The sequence below is a fragment of the Balaenoptera acutorostrata genome, chromosome 3, assembly GCF_949987535.1.
Source record: "Balaenoptera acutorostrata chromosome 3, mBalAcu1.1, whole genome shotgun sequence".
NCBI lineage: Eukaryota > Metazoa > Chordata > Mammalia > Artiodactyla > Balaenopteridae > Balaenoptera > Balaenoptera acutorostrata.
The window spans coordinates 5,443,584-5,471,448 of NC_080066.1; the positions used below are offsets into that span (position 1 = coordinate 5,443,584).

The 27,865-nt window shown below is 38.8% G+C and overlaps 1 protein-coding gene across 2 annotated transcripts in view; it reads left to right on the forward strand.

The window, feature by feature from the left end:
• CUBN (cubilin) overlaps positions 1-27,865 on the forward strand; it is a 290,843-nt gene that overhangs the window by 30,866 nt on the left and 232,112 nt on the right. For both annotated transcript variants that reach the window (XM_007196413.2, XM_057544323.1), the window contains 9 exons: positions 176-307; positions 1,511-1,606; positions 3,455-3,573; positions 4,009-4,195; positions 5,334-5,446; positions 7,986-8,220; positions 12,330-12,511; positions 14,706-14,868; positions 15,923-16,110. In XM_007196413.2, coding sequence (XP_007196475.2) covers positions 176-307; positions 1,511-1,606; positions 3,455-3,573; positions 4,009-4,195; positions 5,334-5,446; positions 7,986-8,220; positions 12,330-12,511; positions 14,706-14,868; positions 15,923-16,110 — 1,415 coding nt within the window. The remainder of the gene's footprint in view (positions 1-175; positions 308-1,510; positions 1,607-3,454; positions 3,574-4,008; positions 4,196-5,333; positions 5,447-7,985; positions 8,221-12,329; positions 12,512-14,705; positions 14,869-15,922; positions 16,111-27,865) is intronic.

A 27,865-nucleotide genomic window follows, 5' to 3' on the forward strand; every position in this document is an offset into this window, starting at 1 on the left:
CTACCCCATGTAACCACCTCTTTGCAGGAATTTGATCGTAAGTATTTAAAACAATTTTTGCCAATCTGATAGGTAGAGTATATCTCATTTTAATCAGTGGTTCCTCACACAGTTAAGCAGGTTTTCATGTGTGTTTAACTACTGAAGAGCTAACTTTTCAAACCTGTTTTTCTAGGCTGGCAAGGAAATGGACACATTTGTGAAGATATCAATGAATGTGAGATAAGCAACGGCGGTTGTTCTGCGGCTCCACCTGTTGAGTGTGTAAACACACCTGGCTCTTACCACTGTCAGCACTGTCCCCCAGGTGCTACACCAGATGTCCTGATACCCTTACGGGCAAAACATGCATTTGAAAACAGGCGCTTGTGTTCCATTGTAAACAGGACTTATGTCTAAGGAGACAAACTGAATAGTGCAAAAAGTTTTACTTAAATTATGGATCCAGGGCACATTAGTTCAGCTATGTTATAAGAAAGAAATAAAACATATTTTGAGTATCAATGGAAAACAATAAGCCTTTACACACTGTGAAATAGCCTTTTGAGATAATGCAGAACTAGACAGATTTTCTCTGTGGATCACAGACCTATTGTTGCCACAAATAATTTATTAATATAATGAACTCATGAGATGTTTTCCATATAAAGTTTACTAAATAACAGACGTAATAGTAGGCATATCATACATGTGAGTTTCCGTTCTCTTCTGGAAAGAAGTCATGACTCCTATTCTCTAATCTAAACTGAGTTACTATCCAAGAAGTTCAGGGAATTCTAAGGGGTAAACTGAAACCCTGTATGTTTTATTAACATGAAATAACAGTACTTTGGACTTTTAGAATAATTCAGCTCCAAGATCTTCAAAGTCACTGTAATTAAAAAATGTCAACTTCCTTGGTGTCAGCACTTTCTAAGTCTCCCAGTAGTTTCATTTGTCTTTTTAGTTTTATTTTTGTCATTAGAAACAACCCTGAATGTTGTTTCTGAAATCAGGTTCCTAATTCTTGCTGTCCATTTTCTTTTTTTCATATTTATTTATTATTTTATTTATTTATTTGGTTGCACTGGGTCTTAGTTGCGGCTCGTGGGCTCCTTAGTTGTGGCTTCAGGCCTCCTTAGTTGTGTCATGTGGGCTCCTTAGTTGCGGCTTCAGGCCTCCTTAGTTGTGGCAGGTGGGCTCCTTAGTGTGGCATGCGGGCTCCTTAGTCATGCATTGTGAACTCTTAGTTGCGACATGTATGTGGTATCTAGTTCCCTGACCAGGGATTGAACCCAGGCCCCTTGTATTGGGAGCATTGAGTCTTATCCATTGCGCCACCAGGGAAGTCCCTGTCCATTTTCTTAACTATGGAATTTTATTTATGACACATTACATTTACATTTTCTGTTTTGATGGTGGAAGATCTCTGGTTGGTCTGGTTCCTGTGATATTTGATTCTCAGATTGGGATTCTTCTTCTTGCATATTCCTGACGTTGTTTTTCATGCCTATGCTCTTGCTGTGATCAGGGTACCAGGGCGATGGAAGAGTCTGCACCCTCATAGACCTCTGCTCGGTCAATAACGGAGGCTGCCACCCACTCGCGTCATGCTCCTCGGTTCTGGGTAATGACTCATCTCTCCCTCTGGTTTGGGGTATTTTAATATGACCTTCTAAAACAAATCAACATTTTAGAATCAAAATCCTCTATTTTCAAAATTCTTACTTTGGTCTTCAAACCAAAAATTAATCCATGTTATAAAACTATACCTTTGGATTTTTAAAAATGCAATAGGCTATGCTCTTTTATTATCTGCTCTAATTTTTGCAATTATTTCCCAAGATAATTAAGCCAGCTGATAGATGCATGACTGTATTCCAGCAGGAAGGAGAAAAGGAGGAAGGAGGACCTGTCAGCTCTCTTTAAGGACTCCCCTTTCTGGGCCTTTGGCTCCACTGAGCCTGGCTGCAAGGGAAGCTGGGAAATGTAATCTTTATTTCAGGTGCCCATGCCCCCAGTTAAAATAAGGAGTTCACTACTAAGGAGGGGCAAATGGATCTAGGGTGAAAACCAACAAGGTCTGCTGTGCTGCATAAAAGAAGCTTCACCTCCTACAATTTAAAAAATACATACATATTACTAAATTTTCTCCCAGAAAATATATCAATTTATATGCTCATTAACAGTGTGTGAAAATATACATTTACCCCACCCTTGACCATAAAGGGTACTATTGCTATTTTTCGTTTTGGTCAATTTTATAGGCAAAAATTGCCTTCTCATTATTTTAATTTTGATTAAATCAAAAAACTTTCTGATTACTAATAATTCATAATGAATACTTTTTAGACAGTTACTGGCCATTTAAAAATTTTTTTTCATGTCCTTTGTTCATCTGCTTTCTTACTGATTTGTAAAATTTCATTAGGTACTATGAGGATATTATCTCATTATCTGTCTTATATTTTACATGTAATTTTCCTGGATGTTGTTTTTATTTTAATTTTTTGGTTGTATTTTCTATATAGAAGTTTAAAATTTTTATGTAGTCAAAAAGGTAAATGTTTTCTTTTAGTGTTTTTCCTCTGGTAATTTGGTCTTCCCTACCAAACTCTTTAAAAATAATCAAGTACATGTACTCTCATTTATTTTTAATATTAAAATCTTTGATCTTTTTAAGATTTGTTATTATCTATAGCATCAAATAGAGGTCTAATTTGATATTTTTGTCCAAATAGGTGGCCCCAACTCCATTTATTGAATAACGTATCATATCTCTCGTTATTTCAAAATACTACTTTTATTTTTGCTGACTTGTCATATCACATATATGAAAGAATATGTGTGTATATATATGCATGTATATATGTGTATAACTCTTTAAGTGTTTTTTAAATGATTAACAGCCTACTGAAGTGGTTAGGAGCATGAATTCTAGAAGAAGACTGGATTTTACTTTTCCCTGGGCTCCACCATGTTCTAGCTGTGTGTCCCTGATGAAAGGCACTTCATCTCTCTGTGCTTTGTCTTCATCTGTAAATGGAAATTATAATAGTACCTATTTATAGGGCTCTTGAGAGGGTTAAGTTAGTCAGTATGTGTACAGTGCTTGCAACAGATACTGTCCTCAGAGGAATGCTCTTTCCTGCCGTCAACCCCTCCATGATAAGAAACTCCCCTTTTCCTTGGCATGCCTCACATTTGTACACAACTCAGGACCATGACATACAGGCTGACAGCACCAGTGTCAACCTGCAAATAAACATTGCAAATGTGTCATGTCTTTCTTATTCTTAAGATAAAAACTAGAAAAAAAAAGATTCTAGTATTTTCTCCTCACACCTTGCCTTGTCTGCCCCTGGGGATGTGTAGACTTTGACGATTCCTCGTTTAGACGACGGAGCCTGAGTTTTGTTACTGGGTCAGAATGGAGGGGACCTGTATTTACGCATCCATTTGTATTTCTAACCAGGTTCCTTACCGGTCTGCACCTGTCTCCCGGGGTATACTGGAAGCGGTTATGGGCCACTTGGATGTGCGCAGCTCAGCAGCATTTGCCTGAGTCACCCCTGTTTACATGGACAGTGCAAAGTGAGTCCTTTCCTCTTCCTGGGGAAACTGAGTACTGGAGAATAATTGTAGTTTCACTTCTGAGAAATATGTTTTCTATGATTTACAGATTTTAAGGTAATGATTCAAACTTAAGATAAAGAACTGTCAATAACTTTCAGATAAAAGGTAGGTACTAACTTTAGTTCCCAGGAAAAACCAATGAGTTCATTTTTTTCTCTCAGTGATTTACAAAGCGGTAAAACAAAGCCTGCAGTTTGACCCAAATACATCTGATTTCTTATACTTTGCAATTACCATTGAAATGCATCGGTACAAGTTAGGCTATTGGAAGATGCTTATGGTTCGACACCTTCTACACAGAATACATAGCACTGCTGTTCTTTATTATTTGGGTTGGTTCCAGTTTATTGTCTGTCCCTTTGTTCTATGACATTATGTTTCTTCTTCCCTTAGGAAACAGTCTCTGGGTATCTTTGTAATTGTGAATCGGGTTGGGCAGGTATCAACTGCACAGAAAACATCAATGAGTGTCTGAGCAACCCCTGTCTGAATGGGGGAACCTGTGTTGATGGCATTAATGCTTTCAGTTGTGAATGCACACATTTCTGGACTGGATTTCTCTGTCAGATTCCCCAGCAAGGTACGCTCAGCATTTCTTGTACCGCAGATGCTCACAGGTTAGAAGTATCATCCTTGAGTGAGTCCTGCTGCAGATTTTGAACCTGCTTTCTTGTTCAGTTGCTCAAAGGCTTAGAACTAAGTCTTCCCTTGCAGAAATGGTGTGAAATTCACAAGGTAGATATATATTTCAATTCAAGCCATAAAAACTTTTTCATCAAAGGAAAAATTAAATCCATATTTGCCGCTTTCATTATGTCCATTTTGAAAACAAAATATGCTAAAGGTATTGTTGTTTTCTAAGAGAGAGTTTTCTCTATAGCAGCCATTTCATTTCCCGGGAACATTACACGTAATCATGTCACTCTCCTGCTCTCAAATATACAGTGCCTCCCTTTTGTCTGTTAAATAAAGTTTGGGACTGTTTTTCAATCATCCTCTATAACCAGACCTCACCCTATCCATCTAACCTTATTTTTCACTAGTTCCCTAAAAGTACGCCCTTTCAAACCAGACAGATTTCCTTCTCTCTTGACCCCATATGCCACCTCATTTCGGCTGTGTTCCTTTATTTGGGAAATTTCTCTCCCCAAACCTCTCCAAATTCCTTCTTTGCTTCCCATCCAAATGTATCTGTCCTTCAGGGTACTTCTTATTCGGCCTCCTCCGTAAACCTCTTCTGACCGCTCCACCCCTCCCTCTTTCCTCCTGATTCTGAATCGGCACATTTATTGAGACTGCTGTGTGTTTACAACTCTAGTAGACCCTGTGGAGAAATAAGGAAGCAGAAAATAAAATAGTCTCCACCTATTATCAGCTTATCTTCCAGTTGAGGAGACAAGACGATACACAATGACAGAGGAGAGACGGGAGCTAAAGATAAGAATTAAACTGTGTCACATGTCACAGAGACAGAGGGAATGGGTGCCGGAGAAAACCCCAAGAGGCAGGGAAATTCAGGCGGAGATGAGGAGACATCAGCTGGGCTTTGAGCACGAGGTGGGATTTGGGTGGATGTTGAAGGGAGACAGGGGAGAAGAAAGAATGGCAGGGCTTTTGTCTCCAAGGAGAATTACTTGGAGTTCTCTAAAAGCTTCGGCAGCAGGGCGAGCCTTTTCAGAGTGTCTGAAAAGCACAGCTCATCTTCTTTTCCTTTGCAGTTTGTGGAGGGTCCCTCTCAGGGATGAATGGAAGCTTCAGCTACATGAGCCCTGATGTTGGTTATGTTCATGACGTTAACTGCTTCTGGGTTATCCGAACTGAAGAGGGAAAGGTAAATACAGTATCTCCCATCCAAGTGTACACTTCATTTATATGTACGAACATGTAGTATGTGTATATATTACATAAAATGCACATAATGATAATTCAACTATATGATAGTTGAATTATCTGTACTATATATATACTAATTATCTATAACTATCGTCATACCTTATATTGAGGACTTTCTAAGTATCAGGCATTGGGCTGAGTATTTTGCATACCTTTCTCAAAACTTTATACTAATTCTTTGAATTAAAGTACTAGTATCCTCATTTTATAGATGAAATAATGGAAACTATGAGAAGATAAGTAATTTTTTAAAAACATTCTTTAGCTGGTCATTGGACTAGTTGGATTTCAAAGCCAAGTTTGTCTTTCAAAGTCCATGCTTTGTCCACTACGGATGCTACGTGGGTTGGCCGACAGCAAGCCAGTAATTTGTACCGTCATAGTGTTACCAAGACGGTAGCGATCACTCAGTGTTATGTTGATTATTATGCCAGAATGGGGACTGCTATTAAGGTGGTTTCCTTATCCAAGTCTTCTCTGTGGCGTTGCTTGTGTCAATGTGCTATGTTAATTGCTTCACATACATTTAATCATTGCAGTTTAACTCTCATAACCCTGAAAGATAAGAATTCTTATCCTCATTTTACCCTTGAGCAGCTGAGAAATCTGTCCAGGGGTGCGTTGTCTGTAAGTGGCCTGCAGGGACTTGAACCCAGGCCATTCGACTCCAGTGATGGAACTGCTGTGCAAACACTCTTCAGATTAAGATCCGAGCCCAAGGATTTTAGTGCTTTTATCCCCAACATTAATTACTCAGACTTTTCCAAATATTTATTTCTCAACCAACACATGGACTCATTAAAATAAAGTTGTATGTGTGAATAGCTAAGGCTTTCCCTTGAAATCCTATTAATTTTTCCCAGCAAGCTCATGTTACAGAGGTCATTGTACAAGGTCAGAAATATTTTTTCCCTTGAGGAGCAAGGATTCTTTGGGGCCTGGTGACCCCACAATAGAATAAACTCCAAAATCAGTCTCCCAGTGGGTATGTTATGTGAATTTCCTTCCTTCCATTTAGTTTTCATGAATTCTGTTTCCTGACATTGAAAACATCTTTCTTTCAAGAAAAAAATCATTTTGTGAAAAAATGTTAATGCATTTATTGTGAATTTGTAGAAAACTTCATGCTGTTTTTCTTGATTATTGTGATTTTTATATCTTCTTATCCCCATCACAGTTTACATAATACAGTTTATGTAATATTGAAATAAGGGTAGTTCAATTCATAAACATTTATTTGATTTTCATTGAAATTGCTTCAAGGACAAAAATGACGTAATGTTGAGTAACAAATCTTAAAAATACCCTAGCACAGAATTTCAAAAATATCCTGATCCCCTTTTTCATGAGCTGAATGCTGTTGTGGTTTTAGATCATAAATTAGATTCAACAGCCTCCTTTTGGTAGTTTGGCTGTTTTAAATGAGGTTGTCAGGACAAAATCTTTTATGTTTCATTAATTATATTACTATATTTAAGTCTGCACATTCTAATATTTTAACTTGAAGACACATTTGTATGTTTATTCTCACCTACTTGCATACTCAGAACTTTTCATGGTACCTTTCCCGTGACGTCTACTCTTGGTATTACTCATCTCTCAATGACATCCAACCACCAAAGGCTAGCACACTTTACACTTGCCTACACCATGTCTACTGTCTACACCCGAGGTTGTCCATCCAGGCTGGGCATCAGTTGAGAGGTTCAGAGACCCCTGAGGAATCAGCATCTCTGGGGGTCATTGATGAACTGTGGGTATGCTACACGCTACAGGTTATCAGTCAGTTAAATTTAATTCAAGGTAGATATTTAAATGTTATATTTTACTGATTTGGAAGCACTGTTAGCTATACATTTGGAGTGCCTTTGTTTAATGAAGTTGACAGTTTACTGAAATCTATTTCATTAACCCATTGAATAGCAACTCAATGGGTATAAAGTTTCAGTTACAGTAAGTGAATAAGTTCTAGAGATCTGCTGTACAACATGGTGCCTCGAGGTAACAATACAGCATTGTGCACTTCAAGATGTAAGAGGATAGATCTCATGTTGTGTTCTTACCACCGAGAGAGAGAGAGAGAAAGAGAGAGAGAGAGAAGGAAACTGGAAGGTGTTGGTTATGTCTATCACATTGACTGTGGTGATGGTGTCACAGGTGTTTACATACGTCCAGACTTCTCAAACTGTACACATTAAATATGTGCAGTTCTTTCTATATCAGTTATACCTCAATAAAGTTGTTAAAAATCTATTTGATTAATATTAATATTTTTGATATTAGCTGGTTAGGTCTAAGCAATTTTTAACACGAGTCATTTAATATATAGAATTGTCATATGTCTTTGTGACTACTTAGGAAATTATAGATCCATCTCTTGAAAGGGACTCAATATAAATGCTTCCAACTAGTGGGAGAAATACTTTAGAATTAACATAGAAATGAAAAATAGTGTCTTGTGACCTTTATATTTTTAGGTGCTGCGGATCACTTTCACTTTTTTCCAATTGGAATCAGTGAACAATTGTCCACACGAGTTTCTTCAGATTCATGATGGGGATTCCTCCGCGGCATTTCCGCTTGGAAGGTTCTGTGGCTCTATCCCCCATCACGAACTCCTCAGTAGTGACAACACCCTCTATTTTCATTTCTATTCTGAACATTTAAGAAATGAGAGAGGCTTTACAGTAAGATGGGAAACACAGCCACCAGGTAAGTGTAAACATGGAGAGAAATAAAGCAAATTCTTGAGGTTATTAAATTTTCTTGATCAGTATTAGATTTTTGGATACGTTAGCTGTTTTGAGATCTAATGATATATGATTTTTATAATTATTTTAAAATCAAGTAAATCTAAACTGAACTGGACTTTCATTTTGTGTTCAGAGATAATACAATTTAGATGAAATGAAAGAGTCTAAAAAACATGTGTCTTTAAGCAGCCCCTGTGAAACTACTGAACAGCATCTTTATAGCCCCTGCTAGTACATACTGTGGGGCGTTGGGGACATTGTCTCCTCCTTCACTTAGTATTTTTTATCTTAATGTCACATGATGATTTGTTCCTTCTGTTGTTATTTGGGTTTGGGTACTCTTTTTTAAACTTTTTTACTATGAATTTTTTAAGCATATAAACAAGTAGGGAGAACCACACACTGAACCTCCAGTTCGCCCATCAATAAATCCGTGGATCTATTTCTGGAATTTCTCATCTTTTCTGTTGGTTTATTTATCTATCCTGTGCCACATTGGCTTCGTACTGACGCTTGAAATCTGGTAGTGTAAAACCTCTAACTTTGTTCTTTTAAAATAAGCTAGATCCTTTACATTTCCAGATAAATTTTAGAATCAACCTGTTAACGTCCCCCAACAATCTACTGGGATTTTGTTGGCATTGTATTGAATCTATAATCAATTTGGGAAGAAATGACCTCTTAAAAACGTTGACCCTGACAATCCGTAAACATAGACTGTCTGTATTTACTTAGTTCTCTTCTAATTTAGCGATGGTTTATACATTTCAGTGCTTAAGCATTCCACTGCTTTTATTAATATTTTCCCTAGCTAGTTGATGTTTTATGCTATGTTCAATGATATTATTTTCCTAAAATTTTATTTTTCATTTTTTGTTAATATATAGAAGTATTCTATGTATAAATATTTTAAAATATTTTGTTTTGAATCCAGCCATATTGCTAAATTCATTCATCAGTTCTAATCATTTTCTTTGGTAGAGTCTTTTGGAATTCTCTACATACACAGTGACGTTACCTGCGAATATGTTATCTGTTTTCCAACTTCCTTGCCAATCTTTGTTAACTGTTATTCCTTGACTTATTTATTTTCTTGGCTAGGACATCTAATATAATGCTGAATAAAAGTGATGGAGTGGATATCATTGTCTTGTTACCAACCTCATGGGGGAATGTTCAATATTTCACCTTTAAATGTAATGTTTTAGCCGGAAGTTTTTGTAAAGAACTTTTTTTTTTTTTTTTAAATTTATTTTTATTTACTTATTTTTGGCTGTGTTGGGTCTTCATTTCTGTGCGCGGGCTTTCTCTCTAGTTGTGGCAAGCGGGGGCCACTCTTCATCGCCGTGCGCGGGCCTCTCACTATCGCAGCCTCTCTTGTTGCGGAGCACAGGCTCCAGACGCGCAGGCTCAGTAATTGTGGCTCACGGGCCTAGTCGCTCCGCGGCATGTGGGATCTTCCCAGACCAGGGCACGAACCCGTGTCCCCTGCATTAGCAGGCAGACTCTCAACCACTGCGCCACCAGGGAAGCCCTGTAAAGAACTTTTATGACATTAAGGAAGTTCACTCTGAATTATTATTGCTGGATAACAAATTACCCACAAATTTAGTGTTGTAGAGCATTCATCATTTTCTTATGTTTCTGATTTTGTGGACCAGGAATTTGGAAGGGTCCCAGCACAACAATTATCACTTGATCTCTTAAGCAGTCACAATGAGATATTGGCTGGGACTGTAGTCATCTAAAGGCTCAATGAGGCTGGAAATCCAAGATGACTCACTCATAGGGCTAACAACTGAGGCTGGCCTCTGGATGAGAAGTCAGCCAGGCTGTTGACTTGAGTGCCTACATGTAGCCCCTCTGCTATGGTGGTCTTAGAGTAGTGGAACTTCTTTCACGGCAGTTGGCTTCTCTCAGAGCAAGCGTTACAACAGAACCAGGCAGGGACTGCACAGCTTTTATTGACCTATCCTTAGCGGTCATATTGTGTTATTTCTGCCACATGTTTAATTGCTTGAAGCAGTCACGGGAATTACCTGGCGGTCCAGTGGCTAAGAGTCAATTCTTTCACTGCTGAGGGCGTTGTTTCAATTCCTGGTCAGGGAACTAAGATCCCGCAAGCTGTGCAGTGCGGCCAAAAAACAAAAAGAAAAAAATTTGTTGAAGCAGTCACAAGCCAACCCAGATTCAAGAGGAAGAGACGTAGATCCCATCTCTCAATGGGAAAAGTGCCAAAGAATTTATGAACATTTTTAAACCATGACACCTTTTATTCCTAGCTTGCCGAGAATTTTTATTATGAATGGATGTTGAAACATTAAATACTTTTTCTAAGTCTTTTGAGATGATCATATGGTTTTCTTCTCTGCTTCTGTCATTTCTTCCTCCCTCTTCTCCTGGGACTCAAATTACACACAAAGGTTTTGGCTTTGTCTCCTAGTTTCTGTTAGTCTGCCATCTTCCCTGTGTGTGCACAGCTTAGCATTCAGCTAAGGACCCAAGGACACTCGTGTAAATTTTTTTTGGTACTATTTTCATGCAGCTGCTTTCTGTATAATACCCTGCTCCAAAATCCCAGCCACTTTAGTAGCCCCAAATTCTGAGTTCTGTTTCTTTCACCCAGCAAGAGTATTGCTACTGTTTGGGCCCTGCTGCCCTGCACTGCACTTTGAGAAATGCACACAGAGAGAGTTGGATCATATTCAGTTTTGTTTTGTTTTGTTTTTGCAAAAGTAATTACATCAGGAGGTACTTTTCACTTTGCGGTGAACTCTTTGTTTATATCTCTTCTTTTTAGAAGCTCTTCATATTTTAGAGATATTAACTCTTTGTATTATATACTACATTTTCCCCAGATTGCCGTTAACACTTTACTTTGCTTATGGTATTTTAATTTTTTTTTACCCATCTGATAATTTTTTTAAGTACTAAGTTTTAAAAACCTTTTCTTCCTCTGAGCAGCTGAGATGTTTTCTCATTAGGAATAGTGAGAATCATGTAACTAAATTTGTTTTACTTTTCGCCTTGGTAGCAAAACTTGTTTTGAATAACCTGCATAGCTATGTAAATATCATAACCTGCACATCTAAAATGTCACTTCATTTTATTTTTTTCCTAATTTATATTTACTGCAGTCCAGTATATCTAGATTTCTGTTTTTCTCTTTTGCAGTAGCATACAGTAGCCGCCCCAGATGATATGCCGCTTTAGGGGGCTGGCGGGGTGTAGGGAGGGGGTGGTGCAGTGGGTGTCAGAAAGCCTGGCCCTATCCTCCCCTCACCCCATTCCTGGGAAAGTGGCTCAACCACCCAGAGACATTTGAATTTCTTCATTTATAAAATGAATGGTATAACTATATCACAGTGTTAAGAAACCTTCTCAAATGAACATTATGTCACACTTAACTATTCTAATGTATAAAATTTTCTGGTTTGTTGAAAGGCATAGGGGCTGACAGAAGTTCCAGAACTTTTTAAGAGTTAATGTACAACGAGGGATAAATTAGGAGTTTGGGATTAACAGGTACACACCACTGTATATATAACCGATAAACAACAAGGATTTACTGTAGAGCACAGGGAACTATATGCAGTATCCTGTAATACCTTAACAATGGAAAAGAGTCTGAAAGAGAATATATATTCATATATTCTGAATCACTTTGCTGTATACCTGAAACTAACACAACATTGTAAATCAGCTATACTTCAATAAAAAAAGAGAGTTAATGTACAGAAATCAATCTTCAAAGCGAAAAAATAAATCTGTCATCCATTATTCATCTTTCAGACAGTTCAGCACTGCATTTTAAATCATGTCACCATGAGATGGCTAATAAGCACGGAGCCCGTTGCATGGGTGATTCATTTATTTATCAGTCGGTACTCCTGGATTTATAACTTTATCAAACTGGAAAGTAGAAAGTCTTGCTTAACTTATGAGGGTGTCCAAAGCTGCACATAGTTATTTAAACAAAGCTTTTCTTCTTACAGTAAAGGCTATGATAATTCTATGTGAATTATAACTTGTATGCAAATGTAAAGTTATTTTTTCCTCTTATTTCAGAGTGTGGAGGTATACTGACTGGAACTTATGGTTCTATTAAGTCTCCGGGATATCCTGGAAGGTACCCCCCAGGAAGAGATTGTGTCTGGAAAGTGATAACTAGTCCTGATCTCCTGATAACATTTACCTTTGGGACCTTGAGCCTGGAGCACCACGATGACTGCAGCAAAGATTATCTTGAGGTAAACAATTGTGTTTAGATAGAATTTATCATGATGTGATTAGAACTCAGGGAACTACGATTGGTGCTGCCCTTGGATGACCACAGTTTATTAGCAACAGTTAGATGTATTCTTCAAGAGGCAGCCGACGCCAACTCCTTATTCCCTCAGCAGTGAAAGCGCGGAGTTCTAACCACTGGACTGCCGGGGAGTTGCCGCTAACTCCCTATTCTTAACTGTTCCAGCTTGTCGCTTCTTCTGGGTTCCATTTAAATCTGGGAAGCAGACTGCCCTGCCTTCCCCTGTCATTTCCTGGAAGCCCAGTCTCCTACCATGGGAACAGCAGAATTTACGAAATCAGCACCCAGGAATGGCTGTCTTCTCCAAAGCAGACTCAGATCTTCAGTTGTCTGTCGTAAACTGACAAGGTGTTTCACAAGTTGCCTATAGTGTTCCATGAAGAAAAACAACTTAATAGCGATTGTGTTGAAATGGAGTGCTAAAGGGTGTGCCTCGCCAGATGTATTGATAATCGTCACTGGGAAGAGAGGAGTCACCCTCTGCCCCCCCCCCAGTTTATCATTAGTAAAAGATTAAAATGTGGAAGAGGAAAAAAGACTGTTATATTCAAATGCCATAAGCATGTAGGTCTATCAAAAATGCTGCTCTCCATTTGCAGACTGAAAATATCATTGAGAAGATTGAGTTCGTATGTCGTTCCTGTCTTGTTTATCATCATAAATCGCAGTACCCCTTGCAGTAGTGATAAAAGACAATATGCATTCCCAAGTCTATTAGAGAAGAATGGAGTGCTATGGAATTATTCATAAAGGATGGAAGGGTACGGCTGTCAAACAGAAATGTCCACAAGTTAAAGTCATTAGTAATTTAACAGGTGTAATGGATTTGAAACCTTTGGGAATGATGGAAAATCTTCCTCCCTCTGGAAAATATCAGGAAGATAATCCTTTAAATGTTCACATTAAAGTGAAATTTTTTTTAATAATAATCTTATTTATTTATTTATTTATTTATTTATTTCATATTTATTTTTGGCTGTGTTGGGTCTTCGTTTCTGTGCGAGGGCTTTCTCTAGTTGCGGCAAGCGGGGGCCACTCTTCATCGCGGTGCGCGGGTCTCTCACTATCGCGGCCTCTCTTGTTGCGGAGCACAGGCTCCAGACGCGCAGGCTCAGCAGTTGTGGCTCACGGGCCTAGTTGCTCCGCGGCATGTGGGATCTTCCCAGACCAGGGCAGGAACCCGTGTCCCCTGCATTGGCAGGCAGATTCTCAACCACTGCGTCACCAGGGAGGCCCTATAGTGAATTTTCTTGAAATTAATTTCAGTATATTCTATCAAATTAAAATTAGAGGCATTTTTTTCATTCCTACATATTAATTCCTGGGTATGTATAATGGAAAGAACCAATCATTCCAGTAATATTGAAATGCCTCTCATCTCTCAAGAATATTTCAAGGAGCTAGTTAAATTACAGGAATAAAGTCATGCTGCCCCATAACTTTGCTTCCAATAGAACAATTAATTTGAGTGGACAAAATTGGCCATATTAAAATATTATTAGTTCATTGGTACCTTGGTGTTCTATGCAGTACAGAATTTGCAGTTACAATAGAATCATAGAGTGGTTGGCACAATTATTTAAGAGAGTAAAACCCAACAATTAAAAAGGTTTTCTAAGGTCACGTCATCATTATTGCAGTACTTAATTACTGTCAGAGTTTCGCTTTTTAAATTCATAAAACTGTTTTCATGTTGTATCTAATCTAACTTTACTTCCTTTTCCACTTCTGATCCTCCTGAGTATTTAGACCAAGCTGTGCATCAGTGACATTGCTGTCATTCCTTCCTCTGTTTTCTTTGCATATATTCATTTCTTCTTCTAGATCATTAGGAATGTATCATTCCAAAACAAACATCTGGGGCGGGGGGAACCTAGGAAAGGAAGTATCGAGAAACATTCAAAGTGTACATCCAGCCTCAGAGTTAAAATTCAGAGAGAACGGAAGGCATCAGGGATGGGTGGGAGGAGATTACCCTTTCCTGAACCCCAAGCATGTGATAGATACATAGGTGACAGGAGAGCCTCCCAGAGCCGTCACTTGTAAAGACGGGTTTTCTGACGTTACTGTACAAAACGACTGGGTTTGTTAAAATCTGACCACTTTGAACTTAATGATCCCTTCTCTTGTTTTAGATTCGAGATGGTCCTTTGCATCAGGACCCGGTTCTTGGGAAATTCTGCACCTCTCTGTCTGTCCCACCACTCCAGACTACAGGTCCCTTTGCCAGGATTCATTTCCATTCCGACAACCAGATTAATGACCAAGGGTTTCATATCACCTACTTAACATCACCTTGTAAGTAACTTGGTAACTGGGAGCTTAATATGAATATGAAGGACAGTGCTATGCTTATAGCTGCCTTGTATTTTAATGTGAGGCTGCAGATGACTTACTTACACTGATAATGTGTATTTATAAATATTTCTCTCATTGTTCCAAATTTTTTTCTTTTTCTTCCCAGAGTTCTATTATTAATGCTATAATATCCCTTGGTCCCTAAATTCTGGGGTCCACATTATGGTAGATATGTGTGAGGTCCCTAAAATTAAATAATTCAGACATCAGTTCCCTAAGGGGTTATTCAGTGTTTTGTTGGGAGAGATAGGAGAGAAACGCAATCTATCTTGAGGTGTCAGATTTTATAGCTATCATGCCTTTAACTTGCATTGATACCTTAAAATAACCCAACAAACGAACAAAAAACAATGAAATGCTCTGTGATTTTTATTTTAGGGCTGTAGCGGATTTTGTTCTCAACATATATCATTGTGCCCTGATGAGAATTCACAGGAAAAACACTTTTTAAGTCTCAATATCAGGAAAAACAACAATAACATCTTTTCACTAGTCTTCTTTCTCCATTTATTTTGGCTTCAGGGTGAATCTGCAGCCGACCTTCTGTAATTTGTGTAGTCATACCTGTTTTCTCTGCATATCAGCTTTCCCCTGACTGCATCTTGCTATTCTGTATTCATTATTCCTTTAATCTGATTCATTTTTCTAGTCATATATTTTATTTTGTTACATGTATTTTATAAACTGCCTCAGATCTCTTTGGAATGAAGGAGAGCATAAATGCATTTAAAAAGCAATTTGTCAAAAAGGATGTCAGATTGGTAGTTAGATCACACATTTCTACAGCTATTTCTTTAGGCACTACGTGGACGTCCCACAAATACGTGTCAAGCTGAAAACTCTTGTAACGAAAGGCATAAGCCTGTAGAGGGTGAATAGAGTGGGTGTGTGATGGTGTGTGTGTGTATAATTTTTAAAAATTGTATCTCATGCCTGGGAGCTGGAGGAATGGCCATCCACGTGACCTTTCCCTTCTCTTCTGTGCTCTCTTCAGTGAGTCTGCAGTGTGGAGGGAACTACACAGACCCAGAGGGTCTTCTCTCTGCTGACTTGTCTGGACCTTTCACACACAACAGACAGTGCATCTATACCATAAGGCAGCCGTTGGGAGAGCAAGTCCAAGTCAACTTCACCCACGTGGAGCTGGAAGGCCAGAGTGGCTGTTCTCAGAGTTACATTGAGGTAACTTTTGCTACTTAGTGGCCCTCAGATGATGTTTATCAACATTTTTCCTATTCTGTAGAGCAGAGGTCTTCAAATGATTGCTGGGTCTGCAGCATCCAGATCACCTGGATGATCTGGATGTAGGTAGTGTAATTCTGTGCCCTCTCCCAGACCTACTGAATCAGAACCTCTAGGGCACAGGCTCAGCAATCTGTGTTTTAACAGATCCTCCCCTCCTCCTCCCGGCCCCGTTGATTCTGATGCAGGCTAGAGTCTGAGAACACCTGTTCTAGAGAATATGAAAGAATTTGCCAAAAATAGATCTACAGATGGTGAAACAGGAGATTGGTAATAGAATAACAAAGGACAAAAATGAAAGCTGAGGCTAGAAGCTCATAATAATGCTAAATTACAAGCTATTAAACTGAGTCCTAATAATAGGCCCTAATAACTAAGGTGAATACAAATGAGTAAGGCTAATAGCATTTACTAATAGGATACTGATTTCAGAGATTGTCCAGGACAGTTTTATATGTGAGGGAACTCACCCCAGAGAAGTAAAAGGATTTGCCCAGGTGAGCTAGCTAGTCAGTGGCAGAGAGTTAAGTTAAAGCATTGAATAACCCTTGTTTTAGAGTTTAGGGATTTTTTTTCCTTCATCAGTTCTGCTTGCTCTCCCACAGAAAACTTCAATTTAAATGTGTGTAGTGGTTGTAATAAGAAGAATATCTGAGGCAAAAAGGCAGTTTTTGTCTGCCTCCCCTGGTATTTCATTTGTTTAACTATTGGTCAAGCCACAAATTAAAGTGTTGAGCAAGAGAAACAAAATACTTTTTGTTGGGTGCAATCATTTTGTATAAACTCAGAGAGGCATTGGCAATTTTGTTTGCTCATGTTAAGTTAGACCAATTCATTTTTCCAGGAAAAACCCATGTAACCTCTTGCCCTCTTCCCTCCTTCACATGTAGAGAGAGGAAGCATAGAATTTTAACATAAGATCTGAACCTAGCTCAATAATGGAGAAGTGCATTGACCATGCTACCACAATAATATATTTTTTTAATCTAGAAGTTTTAAACTCAGATGATAAAGTAAATGTGTATATTCATTCAGTTTATGTTTTCTAAAGTCCCTCATAAAGTACATTAAAGTTTTTCATTATGAAGCAATTTTAGATATTTTTATATAAATAAAAACTAAGTTTCCAACATCTGTTTTTTTACTTTGAGAATAGTAAAAATAGCTCACACTTAGAGAGTACTTACTATGCACCAGGATTTTGAGTCTATTTTTGTGTATGGTGTTAGGGAATGTTCTAATTTCATTCTTTTACATGTAGCTGTCCAGTTTTCCCAACACCACTTATTGAAGACACTGTCTTTTCTCCATTGTCTTGCCTCCTTGTCATAGATTAGTTGACCAATATAAGTATGGCTTTATTTCTGGACTCTCTTGTCTGTTTTTGTGCCAGTACCATACTGTTTTGATTACTATAGCTTTGTAGTATAATTTGAATCCATGGAGTGTGATACACCTAGTTTTGTTCTTCTTTCTCAAGATTATTTTGGCTATTCATGGTCTTTTGTGTTTCCATACAAATTTTAGAATTATTTGTTCTAGTTCTGTAAAAAATGCCATTGGTATTTTGATAGGGATTGTATTGAATCTGTAGATTGTCTTGGGTAGTATGGTCATCTTAACAATACTAATTCTTCCAATTCATGAGAACAGATATCTTTCCATTTGTTTTTGTCATCTTCAGTTTCTTTCATCAATATCTTATAGTTTTCAGAGTATGTCTTTCACTTCTTTAGTTAGATTTATTCCTAGGTATTTTATTCTTCTTGATGCAATTGTAAATGGGATTGTTTCCTTAATTTCTCTTTCTGATAGTTCATTGTTAGTGTATAGAAATGCAACTGATTTCTGTATATTAATTTTGTATCCTGCAAATTTACTGAATTCAATTATTAGTTCTAGAGTTTTTTGGTGGTGTCTTTAGTATTTTCTATATGTAGTATCATGTCATCTGCAAACAGTAGCAGTTTTACTGCTTCCTTTCCAATTTGGATTCCTTTTATTTCTTTTTTTTATCTGATTGCTGTGGCTAGGACTTCCAATATTAGGTGGCATAAAAGTGGAGAGAGTGAGCATCCTTGTCTAATTTCTGATCTTAGAGGAAATGACCTCAGCTTTTCACCATTGAGTATGATGTTGACTGTAGGTTTGTCATATATGACTTTTATTATGTTGAGGGATATTCCCTCTATAGCCACTTTGTTGAAAGTTTTATCATAAATGGGTGTTGAATTTTGTTAAAACCTTTTCTGCATCTATTGAGATGATCATACAGTTTTTATTCTTAAATTTGTTAATGTGGTATATCACATCAATTACTTTGCAGATATTGAACCATCACTGCAACCCTGGGATAAATCCCAATTGATTATGGTGTATGATCCTTTTAATGTATTGTTGAATTTGGTTTGCTAATATTGTCTTCAGGAGATCTATTTTTTTTTTATCTTAATTTCATTTATTTATGCGCTGATCTTTATGACTTATTTCTTCCTTCTACTAACTTTGGGATTTGTTTGTTCTTCTTTTTCTAGTTCCCTTAGGTGTAAAGTTAGATTGTTTATTTGAAATTTTCCTTATTTCCTGAGGTAAGCTTGTATCGCTGTTAACTTCCCTCTTAGAACTGCTTTTGCTTTGTGTCCTACATTTTGGGTCATTGTCTCCAGGTATTTCCTTATTTCCTCTTGATTTGTTCAGTGACCCATTGGTTGCTTAGTAGCATATTTTTTAGCCTCAAAGATGTAGATGTTTGTATTTTTTTTGCAAGGTTTTTTTTTTTTTTTTCCTGTAGTTGATTTCTAGTCTCATACTCTTGTGGTTAGAAAAGTTACTTGATATGATTTCAATCTTATTAAATCTACTGAGACTTTTTTTGTGGCCTAGCATGTGATCTATCCTGAAGAATGTTCCATGTACACTTGGAAAAATGTGTATCCTGCAGCTTTTGGTTGGAATGTTTTATATAATCTATCTGGTCTAATGTGTCATTCAAGGCCAGTGTTTTCTTATTGATCTTTTATCTGGATAATCTGTCCATTGACATAAGTGGGTGTTAAAGTCCCCTACTTTTATTGTTACTGTCAATTTCTCCCTTTATGTTTGTTAATATTTGCTTTATGTATTAGGTGTGCCTATGTTGGGTGCATATATACTTGTAATTGTTATATCTTCTTGTCAGGTTGATCCCTTTATCATGTAATGCCCTTCTTTGTCTCTTGTTACAGGCTTTGTTTTAAAGTCTATTTTGTCTTATCTAAGTATTGCTACCCCAGGAATCTTTTCATTTCCATTTACATGGAATACCCTGTAACATTTCTTATAAAGCTGGTTTAGTGGTGCTGAACACTTTTAGCTTTTGCTTGTCTGTAAAACTCTATCTCTCCTTCAAATCTGAATAATAGTCTTGCCAGATAGAGTATTCTTGGTTGTATGTATTTTCCTTTCATCACTTTGAAGATATTGTTACTCTCCCTTCTGGCTTGAAAAGTTTCTGCTGAAAAGTCAGCTTATAGTCTCATGGGAGTTCCTATGTATGTAACTAGTTGCTTTTTTCTTGCTGCTTTTAATATTCTCTCTTTATATTTAATTTTTTTTCTGTTTTAATTACAGTGTGTCTTGGTTTATACCTCTTTGGTTTCATCTTGTTTGATACTCTCTGTGCTTCCTGGACCTGGATGTCTGTTTCCTTTCCTGGATTAGGGAATATTTCAGATATTATTTCTTTAAATAAGTTCTCTGCCCCTTTCTCTCTCTCTTTTCCTTCTGTGACCCCTTTAATATGGATGTTAATACACTTGATGTTGTCCCAGAGGTCACTTAAACTATCCTCATTCTTAAAAATTCTTTTTTCTTTTTTCTGTTCAGCTTGGGTGATTTCCAAGTTTGCTGATTCATTGATTCCTTTGAGTGTATTTTTTATTTCAGTTATTGTATTCTTCAGCTCTTTTTGGTATCTTCTCTGTATTTTCTGACTCTTTGTTAAACTTCGCACTGTGTTCATCATTCTTTTTCAAAGTTCATTGAATATTTTTAAGATCATTACCCTGAACTCTTTATCAAGTAGATTGCTTGTCTCCACTACATTTAGTTCTTTTTCTGAGGATTTGTCTTACTCCTTCCTTTGGAACATATTCCTCTGTCTCCTCATTTTGCCTAATTCTCTGTGTTTATTTTTATGTATGAGGTAGGTAGGTTACATTTCCCAGTCTTGGAGAAGCAGCCTTATGTAGAAGATGTCCTATGGGGCCCTGCTGCATACTCGCCTCTGGTTAACACAGCTTATGCTCTGTGGGTGCCCCCATGTGGGCTGAGTGGCCCCTTCTGTTGTGACAGAGCCAACTGCTGTGGGCACACTGACAGGTGGGACTGGCCCCTGATCCTGTTGGCTGTTAGGCCTGCCTCTTGAGGTACTGCCAACCCACTGGTGGCCCACTGCCAAGCCCCAGTGTGGCTGGTCACATGGCCTGGGGCATCCTGGGGCTGGTGCTGGGCCTACTGGTGGGTGGGGCTAGGACCTGGCATGGCTGGCCACATGGCCTGGGTGGGTCCTGGGGCTGATGCTGGCCTGCTGGTGGGTGTGACCAGGTGCTGGGGTGGCTGGCTGCAGGGCTGGGGGGCTGATGCTGGAGTCAGCCCGCTGGTGGGCAGATAAGCCGCCGGCACTAAGAGGCTAGAGGGAGAACTCCAAAATGACACTTGCCAGCACAAGTGTCTTTGTGGTAGAAGGAGCTCCCCAAAATGAGTGCCACCAACCTCTGTGTCCCCACAGGGAGTCCCAGTTGCTTCCTGGCTCTCTGGCAGGCTCTCCAAGATCAGCAGTAGGTCTGACTCAGGCTCCTTTTAAATTACTGCCTGTGCACTATGACTCATAGCATGTGAGATTTTGCATGCTTTCCTTCAGAGTGGAGTCTCTGCTTCCTATAGCCCTCTGTCTGTCATGTACATAAACCCTGCTGCCTTTCGAGCCAGACTTTCTGCGGGCTCATCTTCCCAGCGCAGGACCGCTGGGGCTGGGGGAGTTTGATGTGGAACTAGGACCCCTCACTCTCTGGGAAGAACTTTTGCAATTATGATTGTCCTCCTATTTGTGGGTCACCTACCTGGGGGTATGGATCTTGACTGTAGAGCGTCTCTGCCACTCCTACCTGTCTCGTTATGGTTCCTTATTTATAGCTGTGGAAGATCTTTTCTGCTGGTCTTCAGGTTGTTCTTATGGATAGTTGCTCTGTAAATAGTTGTACGTTTGGTGTGCCCATGGGAGGGGGTGAGCTCTGGGTCTTCCTACTCCACCATCTCCACACAACACTCTGTCTAAGCTCTTATTTTAGTTCAGTCATCTGATGACTCTAGAACCTTGAATGATTCTTTATCTGGGTACTTGAGTTCCTATTTCTATAAGATGCCCTACCGTTTCCTCCAAACTTTGTAAGGATAAATCAAGGAAATAAATCATAAAAGAAGCTTGAAGAATTAAAAACACTGTACTAATGCAATGCTTTCTCAGGCCAAATTTCTCACTCCTGCCTTGAGCTTAATTCAGAGATCATCCAATGAGACCCTTTCATGGTTGGCCACTGAAGTATCAACATTCTGATGTGCACTCATACCTAAAAAGTTTGATCAAATTTCCCTCAAGGGTTGTTGATGGAAAAAAATAAAAGAACCCTGTTATCAGAAGGACAGGTGATGACAGTGATTTGCATAATTGGATAGACATTTCTGTTATATCCTTGACCATCTCAAAGGAATACAGTCAATTGATTTATAGATCTTTAGCATCAGTAAGGGCCTCAGAGGTCATTTAATCTAAATCCTTAATTTTACAAATGAGGAAATTGAGGTCACAAAAGGCAAACTTTAGTTACTGTCGGAACAGGATTTAGATGTACCTACATAGGATTCTAGATAGGTGTATATTGACTTAGATCAAAGTTTCTGGCCTTTAATCATATCTATCTATTGGGAAGATTTGTGAACTAAGCCCTTTAAAAAAAAGTACATCCACTTCTTTTCATATGCTTCAGACAGTGGTTATGGAAGAAAGTGATACTGGAACCAAATTCAAATGACATTATTACGACTCAGTATATTGCTCCTCAAAATGCTGGTTTTATTTTTAAAAGGTATACCTAAAAATGACACGTTTAATCAAAGGAATAAAACGAAGAAGAATAGTATTTCAGATACATCGCTGGTTTGGAGGGAGGGTGACTTTGCCATTTATTAATTTGTGAGAGAGAGAAGACCACCCAAAATTTTAGAAAGGATGATGAACAGAGAGGGAATTCTAGAGAAATGTGGGAGAATGATATTAGGGCATTTTCTTTGGAGTGTGAATAGATGCACTTCCAAGAACCCCAAGTCTTCTCATCTTGTAGTTCCAGATGTCTTGTTGCCATGTAACTATGTCCTTTAAATGTAGATTAAGATGTGAGTGCCTAGTGTGTCTCTTTCATGCATAGTGTGGTTTGGAAAGACTTTGTGCTCAGTAAGAAAGCTCCATGAACATTTATTTGAGAATAAAATTTAACTACACAGGATAATAACTGTGGTATTGCCCATACTCAGTGTAGCATATCTTTCTTTTTCTTTTTTTCAAAACAAGAAACACACGTTTATGTATTAATTCTTGGATTTATACGGCTCTCTCAAAGTTTCTACTTCTAAAAAGGTGTGTCACCCATGGGTGACGTGATATGGCTGGTAACAAAAGAATAAGTATAGCAAGAATAGATCAACTGTTCATCCATCTGTTTTTGTCTAAGAGAGCTTTTAAATTGTAGAGAATAGTTCAATGAATGTGACAGAACTATCTTTCCAGAATAAAAAGCAGACCCCCTCTCATTAATATTTCATAAGTGATTTAAGCCATCAGAACTCTGAGTGAAGGACACATAAGGTAGTAATAAAAGTTTAATTTTTAATCCCAGAGAATGCAAGTACTAGGCTGAATAATAATTTCAGAAGCTTATGTGATGCTAAGGCCAGTGCTTGAAATAGGATGTGGAAGGAAATGAACAGAATTGTTCGCCCCACCAGATCTCCTCGACCCATCCCACATCATCTGTCCCTCCCCACCAAAACTGGGGAATTCAAAAGGGAGCAGAGAAGAGAGACTAGTAAGGGAAGGGGGAGGAGAGGAGCCTTGTGGGGAAACAGAAGGGCTTCTGGGGAAGTTGTTCCCTCTTAGAAGAGGAAAGAAAAATTAACAGCAGAGTTAAGATTGATAACTATAATTAATAAGATAGGGAGAAGTACATTACACTAAATTTGGCTTCTGAAATCTAGGGAATGTGTACCCATTCTACAAGTCTCATTGAATGACAAATTAATCATATTTTAGACCTCTTGCCAATCCCGGTAGATTCACAAAGCAGATATTATACACACATCTCTTTACAATGCGATGCAAGTAGAAATTATAAAAAATTTTAAATGTCCAACTTCTTGGAAATCTATAAACTTTCTCCTAAATAATTACTGGGTTAAGGAAGGAAATAGAAAATGAAATGAAAGACAATGTAGAAAGTAAAAAGAAAATGCTATATATCAAAACCAGGTAAAATCTCTAAGATTTTAAAGAAAGAACTAAAAAAATGGGAAAGTGGGAAAGCACAGTAAACTGGAACACTGAAGATCTGTCTTCCCTTGGAATCTGGGGGGGAGGGGAGGCGGGGGGCTGCACAGCTCTCCCACGTCCTGACAGGTCTTTGGATGAATTCAAATTCACAAAGTACTTCCTTTTGCTCTTTGTTAGGCAGTGAAGCTATTCAGCTCCAGCCTTGGGATTGGGTGAGAGAGGGCTGTGACTTCTGGCCTGCCTGAGCACACTTGGTACCCTCAAGGGGAGGTGTTGGTCAGAGCCTCATGACTGTGATTCACAGAAAAATTCTTAAGGATATAAACCCAAATGGCAGAGAAAGAATAAGACCTCTGGCGACTGAAGCTGGAATGTGGCCGCAGGAAGCACACTCGCCGGAGTAGCTTGAGGAGCATTGTTTTCCAGTTAAGCACACGTTGGAATTAACTTTAGTTCAAAGAAATGTCTTTCTAGAGATGGCAGAAAAAAAGGGGACATGGTGAGACGTTCAGTAGTTTGCATTCTTAGCATATTGGATTGGAGTTTAGGCAGAGACTAGAAACATTTGGTCAGTTTCTTAGCACTTTTGTTGTCAACACGTTTTTTCCAAAATTGCTCTGCCATCCTGATGCTTTTTAATGAAGTGATGAAATGTGCTATTGCTCAGGTGAAATTATTCTACAGATTGGCATGGTGGGGGCCAGGAGATAGACTGAGGCGGTAGAACCACCTAGTTTTGGAGTTGTGAGGGATCGTATAGCGTAGATCCTTCCTGTGTGTAAAGGAGTTGCGTGTTTACAAACCCCATGGAACAAGTGAGACGGAGAGCAGTGAGAGAGAAGAGGAAGCTATGGAAATCGGGATAATCAAGAATGCTCCAAACTACTGGGGCAGATCGAGAGGATGACCCATGCTGTCTGGTATAAATGAGAACAATATTGCATGAAAACATGACAAAGGACTTCAACTCTCTGTTTTACTGAAGGCATGATGTTTAACATCAGTAAGCCTCAGTTTCCTCATGCATAATAGGAATAGTAATACTACTACTGTTTACAGAAGGATTAGAAGAGGTCATTCACTCATTTATCTATTCATTCTCTGAATATTTATCAAACAACTTGGATGCCAGGCACTGTGTTGGGGATGGGTATGTAAAACACAAGAGATATTAAACAAGTAAGCACACAACTACGTAGTTTCAAGGTAGGAAGAGTATTGTGAAGGAAAGAAAGTATATGAAAGAAAATAACAGGGCTGATGTCTTTAGTTGAATGGTTAGGGGTAGCTTCCCTAAGGATGTCATATTTTGAGTCTGAAGATGAGAAGGGGTTAGCAATGCAAAGAGCTAAGAGAAGGAGGATGCCAGCTAGAGGTACCAACATAGCCTTAGACACTGAACTGAGAAAAAACATGACAAACATGAAGAATTGAAAATAGAGTAGTGCGACTGCAATCACAAAGGAGAGGAGGAGAGAAACAAGAGTTAGGCAGGAACTAGATCTTGTAGGGCTCTGTACGTGGGGGTAAAGAAGTTAGCTTTGCTAAATGAAAAGAGCAACAATTAGAACGTTCTTAGCACAGTGCCTGGATCACCAGGAATGGTGAGTAAAAGTTAACATGACGGTGATTCCGATGATGATGATGACGACGGGGAGGAGAAGAGAGGTGGAAGCAGGTGACATACTGGAGTTTGCAGTCATGTAGGGACACGCTTCTAGGTAAAACTAGCCCTGTAGTCCTGATTTGAGAAAAAGCAGATTTTTAAAAAAAAAGCAGATAAAGGATAAATTTACTCTATTGATAGATATATTAGAAGCACCACTGTTTCCAGAGGCATAAGAAGCTTTAAAATTTTAACTGTGACATCAGAAACATAATAATGAATAACGAAGGATAATAACCTAAGAAAATAATTTTTAGTCCCTGTGTGGCTTCTCTCGTCTCTTACCCCTCACCCTTTAGTCTCTCATTTGGAATGGGACCACATTGCCACCCCCCTTCCCCCCACCCTGGCTCCTGTGTACCCAGATGAACCCAAGGCTGGTCTCCAGGATCAAGTCTTTGTTTAGCTAAGGGGCATTTCAACCCAACGCTCGCTTCACAAGAAGCCACATGTTAAACATTACTGTATGGTAAGGTTCTGTTTTCAGCTCTTGGTTGGACCAAGCCTAAGTGCCAACATATTTCGTTTGCTTTGAATTATGATTTAATACTTAATCAAATTTTTGAAATTATTATATAAAAACAAATCTGGATATGTAGCAGATATGAACAAATGAGCACATATATTAAGTCCTGGCTTTAGGACCTGATCCATTACAGATGTTAAAGCTTACTTCTGACTGGGCTTCAGATACACCTAAAATTTCAGATAAACTGTGTTTTTCAGCCCAGTTAATTTTAGCTCTTTCTACAGGACATGGCTCCTTTATAAGAACTATTTTTCATTAAAAAAAACTTTTGTATGAGTAGTTTGTCTTCAGGAACTAGATCTATCTGCTGATGTAAAGATCAGAAGCATTTGGGCTATTCCATAGGGTTAAAAACCATGGGTCACAGATTATAAATTGGATCTCTGAGCCTGAAACAATCAGTGTTTGCTGAATGAATAAAGCAAACAATGAAAAATCTGGGCCTGGTCCCCAGAACACTGGAATTTGGAATGGTCCTTGTCATTTCTTTGCAAATGTGATCCACAGTAAAGAATGAATTTGGTGTGGTGATGCAAGTGACCATGGCATGACTTCAGCTGACTTCTTAAGAAACAGTACAAACCAGGCTGAAGTATGAGTCATCTTTCTTGATTACACCGCAGTAACAAACAGTCAATAACAATAAAACAAATCAAAAGCAATAACAGAAAATTTCTGTGGCTTACAACGACATATGTTTTTTCTCCACTGGTGTTAACATGCTAGTCTGGTATCAGTGGCAGTTCTGCTGATCTGGCCCCTGTACCATCTGTCCCTGGGACCCCAGCCCTTGGTCTGGTGAGAGCAGAAAGGAAAAGACGGCTGAATCATGCAGTGACCTCCAAAGCTTCTACTTGGAAACTGCACATCACTTCTGCTCACATTCTTTTGGGCAAAGCGAGCCCTGTGGCCAAGCCCAGAGTCAATGGGAAGGATAAATATTAAATCTCCATAGGGAGACATCACAAGTCACAAGGCCATGAGCTTGTGAGATATTCAGTCTTTTTCAGGAGGAAGTTGAATAATTAGGAAAAACGAAAGAGGTTTTTGTCTTCGCTGAGGGGGCAGAGGCATGCAAATTCACAAGCCCTAAGATGGTGAATACAGGATGCGCTGCCGCATGATGGGGGTCACTTTAGAGCGCTGAGGGATTGTGGTTATAGTATTGCCATGCCTGGGATCCAGGGAGAATATAGACTTTCAGAATTAATAAGGTTTCATTTCCACCGAGAGAGAGAAACATAGCCAAAATCAATTGTACCTTCTAGGTTTAAAGCCCTTGAGCCCTCTAAGTTCCTCTTAAAACATTTGGACTGCAGCTGCCTTTCTGCTTGCTGAAGTCCTTGAATTTCATTAGTGAGGCCCAGGGGAACGGCCTGCTTTAGCTTGCTCTGCTGCTATTTGGCTGCTTTTCTTCCTCCGTGTCATCTTCTAATGGGCAAAACAGAAAAGAGAGACGTTCGCTTCGGTCTTTGCAGAAGCGGATGGCACCTCAGAGGGCTCAGGAGGAGGAGGAGATCTGACTCCGTGGTTCATGCTTTCTGGTTCCCAAGAACTGTAGTATGCCTGCATCTCTAACGAAAATGGAACCATCATACCACGCCTTCAGATTAATGAATCCACAAGCGTCTGTCAGACACCTATTTGCAAAGTTCTGGGTTAGATGCTGAAGGTGATATGGAAATTTCCTCTTCCTGCAGAGATTTGCTGTTTGGTTGGAGAGCGATGATGTAGCGTAACTTTATGGCTGTGTGTGAAATTTGCGTTACAGCTCATAGAAAGGAACTGGTTTGGGATGAGTCAGTGGAGAGGCATGCGATTTCCAGTGTCTGTGTAAGGCTCTATCATATGGCTGTACCATGATTTATTTAATCACCCTCCTATTATTAGACATGCGGAATATTTTCAATTCTTGTGTTTA